At 48.7% G+C, this 13,834-nt stretch overlaps 1 protein-coding gene across 1 annotated transcript in view; it reads right to left on the bottom strand.

Annotated features, from left to right (window-relative positions):
* Window positions 1–2,601: 2,601 nt before the first annotated feature.
* CCDC43 (coiled-coil domain containing 43) overlaps window positions 2,602–13,834 on the bottom strand; it is a 19,915-nt gene continuing 8,682 nt past the window's right edge. The window contains exons 2-5 of the mRNA XM_009328402.1: window positions 8,542–8,629; window positions 6,201–6,336; window positions 5,461–5,519; window positions 2,602–4,095 (exon numbers count right to left, since the gene is read on the bottom strand). Coding sequence (XP_009326677.1) covers window positions 3,908–4,095; window positions 5,461–5,519; window positions 6,201–6,336; window positions 8,542–8,629 — 471 coding nt within the window. The 3' untranslated portion in view covers window positions 2,602–3,907. The remainder of the gene's footprint in view (window positions 4,096–5,460; window positions 5,520–6,200; window positions 6,337–8,541; window positions 8,630–13,834) is intronic.

Below are 13,834 nucleotides of genomic sequence, written 5' to 3'. Positions count from 1 at the left end.
ACCAAAAGCACTGCCAGAGTGAGTTTATCTGGGCAGGAGAGCAAAGCACATCTTTATACCGCAAGTCACTGCATTAAGGTTTGTTAAGTTTAACCTAGGACACGTTGATGTTAAAAGCAATACTGTACTGACTTTTGTCTGTCTGGTAAGAAATAAATTAGATTTTGTTGAAGAGTGTTTGTCTTCATAGCCTCAGCTCCTAGAACTTGGTCTGTTAACAGGGACTGTAATTTTCAGTTAGTTACTGAAGTATGTTAAGAGGTTATTGCAGGAGAAGAATCGGAGGTCACGGAGGCAAATCTGATCTAGTAGGTAGTTTATTGAGTTCTAATCAGTAAATTTAGGTTTGTAAAATATTTAATAAGTACAGATGGATTGGCGGCCAATACTCTGCTATTTACTATACTGAAAGTCAGTATGGGATACAAAGATAATCACGTAAGCTTGCTATACGTATCTCAAATGCTACGTGCATGCAAAAAATGTCCCTTACGAAGCCATCGATGCCTGGTGTCAGGTAAGGGATCTCTCAGCCTCGAGGGGTAACCTTGAGAGGCGCCCCTACTCAAGGGGAGACCCCGCCGCGCAGCCCGCTGCTGGAGGGGAGAGCTCAAGGGCCCTGATGGCTGCAGATCTTTATAGTGCCAAGTGGTTGATTTGTAGTCAGATTTTCCGCTGTGTTCATGCAGTTTTGGTCGCTTCTCAGGCCCGTCTGCAGCCAAACCATTTTTTTGGGGCTTGGTGCTGAGTTCTCACTGATGGCCTCACACAATAGGATTACCTTCAGTTAGGCCTACTTGCTGAGCATCTGCCTGGGCCAAGGTTCTGTTAGTTCAAACAGGAGGAGTGCATCTGTCACAGAGGTATAGAGGAATGGTGATACTGAAATTACTCTTTTGTAGAGACAAATGACTGTAACTTCAGACAAACCAAGGGAAAAATTGTATCAGTGCAGTGAAGCCAAAGTGGTGGATTTTTTTTCCCTGCAAGTGTCTCGTTCATTACAAGCTCTGTACTGGCAGAGAAAGCTTACGCAATCATTTCAGTATCTGCACTAGAAATCTTAGGAGTCTGTCTGGAGTATTTATTCCTACTCTACATTTCTTGGTGCTGATGCCAGTAATGCACTCCTGAATATCTTGAATATTAGTTTAGCATCAGCGTTCAGCTCTCCAGGAGCAACGTCTGGTCTGGGCACTGAATCAATAGCAAAAATTATCGACGCTCGGTTACAGCAGCTCTGGGGTTTGAAGGCAGGCCTGCAGCCTCCCAGGCGGGGAAGCACTAACCGTGCTGAAATGGGCTCGCGGCCCAGGGGCAGTTTGACCCCTTCAGGTACAGTTGATGCTTGTGTTTGTGTGTTCACGCAAGACTACAGCACACTTTTGGGTTTCCAACACCAAAAGCTGGTGAAGCTGCCTCGGTGAGGTGCTGCTGGATGGTTGTGGTTCTCCCGCCCTGCCCCAGGCTGCCTGCTGAAAACCGTGAGGCTGGACCTTCCCTTTGCTCCTGTTTCCCCGTCCCTAAAAGGGCCGTCACTAACTGTGGGAGTGAAGTCTTGGCTGGCCAGGCACAACAAACTAACCCCGTTAGGGTATGAATGGTACCAGCAAAGGTGATCTGCCCCTCTGAGAGAGGGAGTTCTCACAGTGTGCTTGTGACTGCGCCCTTCTTAAATCCATACACCCTTCTATAGAATGTATACATTTTGGCACACACTCATGGCGTAGCCTTTTGTTCTTTGGCTCTTGAGCTCAGTAACAGGCAGAGAGAGGGGTTTCAGTTCCTGTCACGAGTAAGTGAACGCAGCTGTTTTCTCTGGACCTTTACAACCAAAGGTCTCAAGCACTGAGCTGTAACAGCCTCTGGTGTGCTGGCATCAGTGCAGATGGGCAGCTCCAGCCCTCAGCTTGCTTTCCGCTTGGAAGCAAAGGTTTGGGGAAGTTCAGTACCAGGTTGCAGAGCTCTTGGTACCCAGCATAGGAATGCGGGAAAAAAACAAGACTCCTACCACCTGCTGTTGCTGCCAGAGCAACTGAGGTGCGAGTGGAAGTGTTAAATCACCCAGGAGAACCAGCAGCTTCCTCACACCCACGTGTGGCCAGGACTGCTTCAGGCACAGGTGCTGAGCCCAGCCTCGAGCCCAGGGGGTGTGCGAAGGGCTCCAGGTTGCAGGAGAAAGCGAGAGCCGGCCCCACGGTGCTGGGGTTTGAGCAGCCCCTCTGCGGTGCTGTTGCTGTGACACTCCTCTCCCTCGAGAGCCCCCGCCTCCCCGTCCCGCTGCGGTCCTGCACACCAGCAGCTGCGTGAACCACCCTGAAACGCGATGCTGCAGCCAGGATCCACCTCAGCGCCCCAGCCTGCAGACAAGCACAGCTTGCTCACTGCCCTGCAAGGCCCCAGGGAAGAGGTGAAGAGAGGCACTGCAGCCTCGGGAAATGAGGTGTGAATAAACGAGGACAGCTACAGTCAGCCCTCAGAAATACTGCTGCTGGGTAAGGGGAAACCGAGGACGCAGGACAGGTCCAAGCTCCCCCACCGCGCCACCGGGCACTGCAATCGCTAACCACGACGTTCACTCAGACAGAGAGGAACCCACTTCTTGGCCAACCAGTTTTATTATGCAACTCCAAAGATAAAGCAGTTAGATACTCACACTTGCAGCAGCTAAACAGGAGGCATGACCCTTTAATCAGACTGGTGCTGAAAGCAGGCAATGGGGACAGGCACCGCCAGCAGCTCAGGAGCCGCCTGCTGCCAGGAGCACACCTCGCCAGTGAACACGGCGGCCAGAGCACGAAGCAGCGCAGGGGTGAGGCATGCCAGTTCCTCCCGTGTCCCCGGAAGCACTGCAGGTCCTCCTTCACACTCAGTTTACAGAAATTAGTGTTCTCCTCTCCAGAGGCGGGTGACACCATCATGAAAACGGCTGGGAACAGCAGGTAACAAGCCCTTCGGGGGCGAGAGCAGCGTTCAGCCCCCACAGGCAGCTCCCGATTGCAGCTGTGCCCAGTGAGAGCAGCCGGCTTGTAAGCCCAGCACATCCAACTCGCTTACAGCCGCCCAGCGCTGCGCCTGCGTTAAAGCATTCGCCCTGGCAACCACTGCAGAAATAACAGTTGACGTTCACCCACACGAAACATCGGGGAGCACCGTTTTCCAGCTACCAGCATAAAGTCTTAAAACAGCATAAGGGCTTGACCGATTTGCTACCGCTCTGGCTGATGCTCAAATCAGTGCGGCATTTCCCTTACCAAGAGCTCACGGGTGACGCAGTCTCATAGCTGCAACTCATATATATTTCATAACGTTTCCTTTCTCTTGCTGCAGAACAGCACTTGCCCTCGCTGAGGCTCGCTCAGCTCAGCCAGAACGAAGACGTATGCTGTTCTCGGCAGCATAAATACATGTATTTGCAAATACATTTTTCGAGGCTAGTGTAAATAAATTCACATTCGCCCTGCAGCAGCGTGTCCGTAATTACGTGTCAGAAAGGGGCTCTGCTCTGTTCTCAAATCCTAACACCCTGTTGCTGCAAATCTAGGCCGGCAGGAGGACGCAGCCAGCTTGGAAGCCCTCTCCTATGTCTTGTTTTGCTTTGCTTGAAGTGGCTAGAAGTAAAAATTGATTGATTTAAAACACAGACATAATCACTTCACCGCTCTTTGGTACAGACATTGGCCACAATAACCGACTGGGACATTTGACACCACAAGCATATAGCACACTTCAAGTTTAAGAGGTGCTTGAAATTCCTTTTTTGCTATGTAAAAAAACCAAAAACAAAAAAAAACCACTTCCAAAGAACCACTCGCCAGCCACGTGCCCAGAATTTCTGCTGCTTTTTAAACACACACCATATTTGTAACTAATTTTATCCCTTGAGAGTCCAACTGGAAAACCCCAGCTATCGCTTCCGCTCGCCTTTTTGTGTCCTTTTCTTCTCCTTCTCCTTCCGCTCCTGCTTGGCTAGCTTATCCTTCTCTCGCTGGAGTTTGTCTTGCTCTTTTTTCTTCTGGAACTCATCTCGCAGCAGCTCCCGTTCCAGCTTCCTGGCATTCAAGACATCCTCCACGTTTGTGTTTCGGAACAACGCTGGTGGTGTGTTAAGGGCTGACAACGCTCTGGCTGAAGCCGCACAGCTTCTACTCTGCCGCTGTATTTTGGAGCTCTAAACTAGACACTGGCTCTAGCACACGGGCTGGTTTATTCTACCTTCCCCTTCACCTTCTGACTCCCACTTTGGCTTCCTCGCCAAGCAGGTAAGGCATTTGGGAACGAGAAATGAGAAACGGAGAAAGAAAAAGGAAACTCTCTTTGTTTTTCCAAATAGAGAAGTCATGTGCACACTCCCTAGAAAAGGATTTTTCTGAGAAAAATCAAGTTGCCTACAGGTTCTTAAGACTGATACGTAAAAAAAATTTGTAAAACCTCTACAAACCCAAGAGGAAGAAAAACAATAGATACGGTACAGCTTCCTCGAGTGGATTCACTACAGCTGTGTATATGACATGTATGTTTTTACATACACGTACGTGTACGTATGTATATGTAACTGCAGACACTGTGATTACAGCTGATACCCCCCCGGACCAGGAGCCGACAGCCAGCGGGAGCACGGCATTCCCTCGCTCCCTAACAGTCCCAGCTAACGGGATGGGAACGGTGCCGCACAGCGCTGGCTGGGGCAGCTCTGCCCGTCCCGCCGGCCACGGAGGAAGGCTGCAGACGCGGGAACGGATGAGGCCGCTCACGCCAGGGACCACCACGGTCTCGTGTCCTCTCTCCTGCAGCGACTAGTGGCAAATGCTTTGGGAAGAGCATCAGAAAGAGTGAGTGGGTGTCTCCTCCACTGTCTCTTCCTCCTAACCATCAGTAATGTAGGGACAAGAATAATTTAGGTTTCGCTTTTTAATTATGTGATAAAACCCTACTTCCATCTTAAACCTGCCAGCTGGTGAGCTCAAGGAGTGTCCCAAATTATTGTGTTGAGAAAAATGTGGGATAATTGGTCCTTGTTCACCATTAAAGTTCGGCTGCACCACGGCCTCACAAGTTTCACGGTAGTTTCGTTTCTGTTGCACTTTTAATAATTCCTGACATGATTTACCTCTCTGGACACCAGTTAACATTAAGCTGATGTTCTGGGAGGATTATCCTTATTAATAGCATGTTCTGTGAAGATTCAGAGAGGGTGGAAGAGGGAAGGAAGGAATAAGAGGACAGAAAAGAGAATGACAGGATCAGTCTCAGCTGTGCACACAGGGCAGGGAGCAGATGGACCTCTAACTTTAATTATGGGCAAGGTCAGGCTACATGAAAAGAAAAATGAATCACCAAACTTAAAAGGTGGCCCTAAAGAAACAGGGAGTATCAGCACAGATAAGGAAGGATGGGAAACTCACCGTGGAAGCTGCCTTCTTTCCAAAAAGCCTGGATCACTGAGAATTCAAAGGATACATTTTTCTGACCCAATATTTACTGCTGTCGCAATGGATCCATCCTGTTCATCCTCGCCAGTGAGAGAATTAAGGAAATACAGACATCAGTAATGAACTCATGCCTCTATACAGGCACGCTTAACTCAAAACGTGTCAAATAACTTTTATCAAGCCACGAGGAAGAAGCTAAACACTCATGCAGACCAAGACCAGGCAAGCACAAAACCCCCCAAACCCCCCCATTCAGATCCCACCTGCTGGAGTGCCAGGTACAATTCCCTCCTCCTCAACTTCGCTCTTCAAGGAAGAACTTCTTCAGCACTACGAAGAGCTAACTTTAAACACTCTCACTCTACACATACTCTCCCTAAAAAGGATCTTTTCAGCAGATTTCTCTTCAGAAAGCAACAGATAAATTCGTTAACTACCGTGCACAGAGTTACCGGGAGGTGATTCACTCCTCTTCTGCAACACACCTCGACCGGGCAAACCTTACCCAGCCAAGCACGGGTTGGTGGGGAGCGTGGTAATGGCGGAGAAACAACCTCAAAGGAGCATCTGCTCGTGGCACTCCACAAACTAGGAGCTTTCATGCTTTTTTCCATGGAAGTTATTTTATCGTGGAGAAGGAAGATTGTAAAGTTTCCCCAATTCTCTCCACTAGACACTGCAAAGCTGGAAAGGCGCTATTTTAGGAGATTTTTTAATAAACATTGTCCTTCAAAGCACTGAGTCCCGACTGGGTCAGGAAAAGGATATTCCTCCTCGTCCGTCACATTGGCATACTGGGCTAGGAGGGCAGCTTTCCTTTGCTTCTCCTCCTGGGAGACCTCCTTCGGCTTCACCACAATCTTGGCCTGCTTCTCCATCATGCTGGCGATGGCTTGGATCTCATCTGGCAAGGAGAAGAGTCAGAGCATCAGTCAGTCCCTGCAGACACTGCAGTGAAGTCCCAGCTGACAGATGCCAGGCACCGCTGCTTCCTACATCTGCAGTCCCCAAAAGGCACCGTCCCACTGTCACAGGCTGTCCCCCATCTGCGGGGAGGCAGCTGTCGCTGGGGACAAATGCACCGAGCTAAAGGGAGAAGTCTCACCCAAAAATATCCCCCACCCTCCTCCCACAAGCCTTCTCACAAGGTCACTAGCGGTGCTGTCAACGCACAGAGCACAGCAAGCCGGCCATCTTTGGGAAGTCAGTCTGAGGACTGAGAGAGCAGGAGCTGCTGAAGAGCCCCCAAGGAGGTGCTTCAGGCCAGCACGGCGTCTGATGCGGTGATGTGACACCAGCTTCTCCTCGCGAGGAGGAATTGCCCCGTGCTGCACGCAGCCACGATCAGACGCTATTTTTCCTGGAGCAAGGGAAGTTTCACAATGAAACTTTGAAATCAGTAACTCTTGCTAATCAAAATCCATTCGACTCCAAATTGCATTCTCCTCTGGTTAAAAGCGGCTACATATGTTTATTTAACAACGTACTTAAAACCACATCAAATAGAACTTCTGAAAACCCAAAGTGACTGATCAGTTTAATACTCTTTCTTTTCCACCTGCCTAGGGAAACGAACAGTGGATTTTCCTTTTAATACTGAAGTTCTGAAGCCCATTTCTTAAAATGACATTTGGGTTTTGACACCGAATTTTTTTTAGTTTGTTAATAACTTATCCTCAGGATTGTTATTCTAAGTAGATAATTGACTTCATTGGGGATTTATCCTTTTATGGAACCACAGTGAAATAATTAAATCCTTGCACTTCTAACGACCGAGCCACATACTGCTACCTTCTTTTGGTGACAAGTAAGAAAAATCCCTGCAGGTAACCAGTGGTATGAGCAGGAGTCGTCCAGCAATTCCAATCACTTGTCCCCAAAAGAGGGATTTATTTTATTTAATGCACAGAATAGCGTAACTTTTCCCTGTCCCCAGCCAAAGGCAAGGTTAGGCCAAGGACAGGCTTCAATGAATTTTAGGGGAGAGCCACTGAACTGCTGCGTGGTTCAGCTGCCTCATCTGTAAAGAGAAGGTGAGTGATATTTGTGAAATGCTGAGGTTTAGACAAGAAAAGTGCTACATAAACGCAGGCCTCATGGTAAGGGCTCACTGGGAGAACTATTTCTAGAATGACGTCAGTGAGTGACAATATTCTGTTTGCAACCAGAACCAACACAAAAAATGCAAAGGAAACAAAAAGCAGGATTTAGCCAAAAAGGATGTTACATTGTCACGGGCTACGGTTAGGTCCGTACAGTTGGAAGATTACTAATTGATCCATGCAGTATGCTTGAACCAGCAAAATCTTTCCAGCGTATGACTTCATTGTACTCCAGAGCTCTGCTCAATGACCAGAACAAGCCTCCCCCGATGAACAAGAACAAGACGGAGGTCTTTGCTCCCGAGCCGACAGCTGAAGACGAGGAGTGAATTCAGAGAGGGTACAAAGAAACGGTGGGACTACATACATGACTGGGAAAGGAGCAGCGTTAGTACGGATAGCAGCAGCCTCACAGAGCTTCCCCCCCTACGAGCATTTATGGAAAAAAGGGACAGTTTTAAGAGAAGATTTTGAAAGAGGAAAATAAGGATGCTTTCCTGATGTGTACTGGGGTGAGTAGCAGCAGAAGGGACAGCACAGCTCTCCATAGGTGCAGCTGTAGTTGTACAAAAACACCTGCTTTCCAAACCAGCATCAACTGAAGTAGCATAGGCATTTTATACCATAATAATTGCATCTACCATCAGTGCGCCAGCTGCCATCGCTATATTGTTAGCATTGAACGGAGATAAAGCCCTAGGTGTTTTGCAAAAGGAAATTGAAAAAATCCTACAGAAAAAAAAAAGAGCTTTTCCTCTGCAGGATTACAAACCCAAAAAGCAGTAGAATGCTAGGGAGAGCCAAAAGTGAAACTACTCATCCTCATTTCGTATTTCAAGACAAAACAGTAAATAAGCAGCAATGGCAACAAGAAGCAAGTCAGATCTGCAAACATATTAGCAGCATTGGTTTTAACTCCTAACAGGACAAACACCCAGTTCTCATCTTGGTAAGGCCCTGCGAATTACTCGTACCACGAGGAAAGGCACACCGAGCAGCAACACTACCTTCTTTTTTCTCTTTGGCGTCAACAATCTGAGATTCAGACCACTTCTCGACTACTTCCCTGCAAACATCGTTTAAGAGATCTTCTTCCTAGTAAGGGAAAAGAGACTTCTCAGTCTTGGAACAAAGTTGGTCTGCTTTAAACAAGCACGAATCAGATACAAAAAGTACCAGCTGCAGAGAATCTGAACACCCAGGAATAAGCTCATAGGCTCATCATCAACAAGCGATAACAGCTTTTCACATGAAATCTAGTCGTTAAATGCACACACAGGACTTTTGTTGACCTGGGATGACACAAGTCATGCGATGCACTTACTTGTTGACACAGCTCAGGACTAGAGAATGCCTTGACCCGCCAGGCAAACACAAGGTGTCAAGGCTGCCATCCGACAGCTCTGCACCGCGCCAGGCAATGCCGTATCACTGCGGCAGTTTACTTTTTCACATGATAACAGCTCTAACAACACACGCTGGTTTCATAGCGGCTGGCTCTCTAGGTGCAACAGCCCTACGAACACCAAAGAAAGGCAATCGGGGTATCTTTGCTCTAGAAATCTACTGCCCAGCATCGTCGCTCTTCTTGAGCAAGGCTATGGAACAGCCAGCTACTCAAAGGCCACCTCCAAGCCAATCTCACTAAAGCGAATAAATAAGACTGGATAAAACATGGGTCAGGGCCAGTACGGAGCTGAAACCACTTTGGTGGTACTGACAGACCATCTCCTCCCACTAGCAGGGATATTCTTGTCCCCCTTGACCTGTCTGGAGCATTAAACATGATCTAGAGGTGGCAGTGGAATGCATTCACACTGTTGTTCATTACTGAGGAAGACTAAAATGCAGGGAGAAAGGAAACGCATGCAACCAGCAACAGGGCGGTATTCCCATCACCAGATCCTTCGCTTGTGGAGCTCCACCATGACTAGCTCTCTCCCCAGTGCCTACGTACAGCTGCTGGGGGGATGATCAACACCGTAATTCAAGTTCCAGCCGTAGGCAGGCGACACACTACCACATCTCAGCACACGTGGTCACAGCATTTCTGCAAGAATTGCCCAATACGTGAGTTCAGGTTACAGAAGCTGAATCCAGGCAAGAAACACGATCCTGATAAAAAAGAAAAGTGTTTTGAAGAGTTACAGCCAGGACCACTTCACTAGGAAGATGGATGTGTACAACATACAGGGGCAGGAAGCTTCAATTTTTTTTTTTATTTTGCACATTAACATTAAATCGGGTTTGCCCACAGCTTAGGAAAAACCAGCAGCAGAGAGGCAGAGGGGCTTGAGGAGAGCTGATATCAAACAGAAACTAGCTGGCCAGGGACACCTGAGGAATGAGCCAGCTGGGACTGAGACATCCCCTTCCCCTGCCCCTTGGCAGGTCTGGCCGGTGCACTGCAGCTGCTGATGCTCAGGCTAGATCCAGGCACTGCCTGCAAATCCTTACAGTCTTCCTGCTCTCCTGGGGCAGCAGCACTGCACTCAAGCAGGGACAAATCAGGCAGCAAAGCAATGGTGACCTCTTAGCAGAGCTGTTCTGCCAGCCCTGACCATCGCCTACCCTGCCTATGCCAAAAGCTAGCTCTGAGAGGCAGAAAACCTGATAAACTCTGCCTAGAAAAGAATTTCTTATGTACGTGTGTAGGAACCAGACCTCCACCCTCTGCCCCTTTCCCCACCTTTCACTGCCAGGCGTGCAGTAATTGGCATTTCACAGACGAGCACACTAAACCCCTGCACACAGACTTCCCACCCAAAAGACACCAAGTTCACGATCCTCATCTTGAAAGGTTGGGCACTAGGTACCTAAAAAAAGCACCTTCAAGTTCCAGGACAGACTGCACGGAAAACATTACCCATCCAGCAGAGCAAAGCTCACCTGCATGGGGGAGAGCAAAAAACCACTGAGTTCTCCACAACTGTGGGACAGACAAGGAGATAAAAACATACACAAAAATCTCTCCACCTTTTGCTCCAATAAAAATAAAGAGCAACTCAGAATAAAGTCCTCCCACCCTGAGCCTACAACAGCTGAGCACAAAATTCTGCACGTAACAGGCAGATGGCAGGACAACCGACGCACAGCGATACCATCACACAAAGCAGCCAAGCACCGAGATCATGAGCACTGTTCAGGGCCGTACACACAACTGAACAAGGTCCCCGGGTTGGGGACGAGATGCTACAAGGACAAACAGGCGGGATGTTCAAGGCTGTGAGAGGAGGTGATCTGCAAACAGAGAAACAGCAGAAGGACAAAGGGTTTGTGATTCCCACCGATGCCAGACTCCATTTTAAGAAGTCAACATGCCTTTAACGAGAGTAGATCCAGAGGACGGGATGATGCCTAATCTGCTAAGATCAGGTATGAGAACAGGTGGTTTAGTTCTGGAAGAACCCACTGACCCCACTCCCACCGGGAAATGACACTGAGATCCTCACAGGAACACATGTTGGATGGGCAGACCAGAAACAAGGATGATGTGCATGGAAACACCATTTCAAGTGCCAGTCAGAGGGACCCTTCCAGCCCTCAGACACACAGTAAGTCATGAAAAGATAACAAAAATCAGCATGGTTCAAGGACACGGAACATGAAGGTTTTTAAGTGCCAGAAACACTCATAGTAAAAGGATCTGCCTCAATGGATGGGCTCCCCTGAGTGCAGGGAATACTGGCCCACTGGAATCAAGGCTGACAAAACGATAAGCAACTTTATATTAAGCCAGGAGAGAAGGCTGGGAGAGACATATTTCCTGGGCACCTGGTTTCAGTGTGCAGGAGAAAGAAAATCAGGCAAGTGATGATAAAGGAATGGCCACAAGTGGGAAGGAAAATGAACGGCAGAAGACTAACAATGACAGCAGAGACCCACGCAACCTTTAAGGAGGGTTTGAGCAGTAAGAAACAAATCGGGTATTTGTGTATCGGTGGGAGCAGGCCTATGAGGGGAGAAGAACACAAAAGTGAGACGTTCTAGCGATCCCAGAAATGATGAAAAAACAGCCTTGGAGCTGTAGAAAGGAAGAAACAAAAGACCGAGATGAGAGCGCATGAACGGACACGAACGAAGCCACAGGAAAGAGACGTGATGGGGCAGCCTGGGCAAAACCAAACCGTTACAGAAGGATGCAAAGAGAAGTTCTGCCACGCAGCGCAGGCTGTTTGCTGTAGCACCCTTCCGTCTCACTGCGGTCTGGAGGGAGACCTCTAGCAGAGCACTGACCTCTGTGCCTCCCACGTGTAAGAGCAAACACTACTAACAGCGGTGGAGTGCAGGGAGCTGAGGGTGCCACAACCAAGTATCTTCATCCAGTATTCCCCAAACAAACAAGAAACAATGTTGTTGTAGAGGTTAATAAATACAGAGAAAAATTAACTATGGAAAATACAAGTGATCTGGAATCTGGCTGGTTTAAAGAGAAGAACTGAACAGAAACAGATCTCGGTTCTAAGTTTCTTGATTTGAAATCACGTCTGAATAAACTCAGGGAAGGAATGCATGACATTGTCAGGACTGAGGAACCATGGACACGAGCGCAGAGGTGACCTGAAATTTATTTTCATGAGGGTTGGCAAAAACAAACAAACAAACAAAAGATTACCTGGAATTTGTGTAGAGAACAAAGGTAAAAGACTTGGCAAGAAAGGCCCCAAATTAACCAAATAAAAGATTGTTTCAAAAGTCAATACAGAAATAAGCATAGAGTCTACAAATAAAGAAAAAAAAAAATGCACCGACTAAAAGAAGTGATTAAAAAGTTTGAGGGTTCAAGAGACAAAAACGTTTTACAAGAATTGCAGAAAAATCAAACTGAGCTCGAAACTGCAAACGAAGCAGAAGTCAGCTGCGACTGTGTCACAAAGAAGAAAATGAAGAGAAGAAACGGGGCTGCGGTGCGACACGTACAGGATAAAGACAGCCCAGAACTTGATGAACATGAAAACCCCGCACCGGTTCTCAACCCGGGCGGCAGCGCAAAAGGGTAACTCGGCACTGAAGAGAGAAGGGGAAATACCAGAACGTAACGCAGCCCACTGCGGGGCAAGGGACGGCCACCGCGCTACGTACCTCCAGCGCTCGGAAAGAGCAGGCACAGCGAAACGCCAGGCCCACCCCAGGCTTGCGAGTCTGCAACCGGCGTGGTCAAGGATCAGACACGGGCTCTGTCACTGGCGATGAAATGAAGCAAGCCTGGTAATTACAGGCAAGTTAATTAACCTCAGCTATTTTACAACAGCGTTTTCCAAAGACGTTTTGCTCTGCCCCTAACGCCAGCAGGATGCGCTGCTTCCCTCTCCTGTTATTTTAGGCACAAAGCTACACTGTCACAGTTACACTTCTTTTAGAGAGGACCGTACTGCTGGTGCCCCGGGGTGGGGAAGGGATGGCGGAAGGCAGTGAAGGGGTGCTCTGTCTTTTAGGAAAACCAATTTTAAATGGCATGCAGTTGGTGAACGGAAAGAGTTATATGATATAGTTACCTACGATAACAAAAAGCTGACTGTAGTGACCAAGTCCCTTTGGGTTTTGTGCTCCTGTACAGACATTTTGGGAGGAAATCAGCGATAGCCATTGAGCAGACTGTCAACAGCAGCGCGCACTCGCTATTTGACATTTTACACTACAAAACATCCATTTATGCAACATCCTGAAATACAGATATTGTAAAAATCCTACAGCCCCCAAAGGAGATGACTATTGAAGAGAAATTCTTTTCTGCACTCTCCTAGCTCTCTCCCAGAAATCTGGCGGGGGGAGAGGCAAGCACTGCCCACCCCCGAGCGCTCCAGCCTCTGCCCACGCACGGCTGGCAGCGCAGCTAATCTCTGTCCCCGCTGGGAGACGGACTCCAGCTCCAGCCTGACCCAAGGGCCTGACTCCTGGAAGACGACAGCGCGCCGGGAGGAACGAGATCTGCCGGAGGAAGGACAACCGCCTAGCGCAGCCATCACTGAGCCTCTCCAGAGGATCTGTCGTCAAAAATCACCTCTTAAACCGCCCTTGGGCGCTACCAGAAAGCACCCAGCTCGCAGGCTAAACCCTGTGTCCTCCACACAGCTAAAAAGCGACCCTTTTCTTCCCCCGCGCGACCACCCGCGCTCCACGGCGGCTGAGAAAGTTTCCGATCAGCCTCAAAACCGGCACAAACCCCCCTCCCCAACAAACGGAAACCCCCAAATAAGCTCCGAACACCTGAAGGACCCGGAAAGGCCCCCGGAGATGTTGGGGACCCTCCGGGGAAGGCGATTATCCACCCGAGGGCTCCAGGGGAGCGATGCCCGCGTG

The sequence above is a fragment of the Pygoscelis adeliae genome, unplaced genomic scaffold (genome assembly GCF_000699105.1).
Source record: "Pygoscelis adeliae isolate BGI_AS28 unplaced genomic scaffold, ASM69910v1 Scaffold97, whole genome shotgun sequence".
Classification (NCBI taxonomy): domain Eukaryota; kingdom Metazoa; phylum Chordata; class Aves; order Sphenisciformes; family Spheniscidae; genus Pygoscelis; species Pygoscelis adeliae.
Note: the sequence above shows the minus strand (reverse complement) of the source record. Positions and strands in the feature narration are given on the sequence as shown.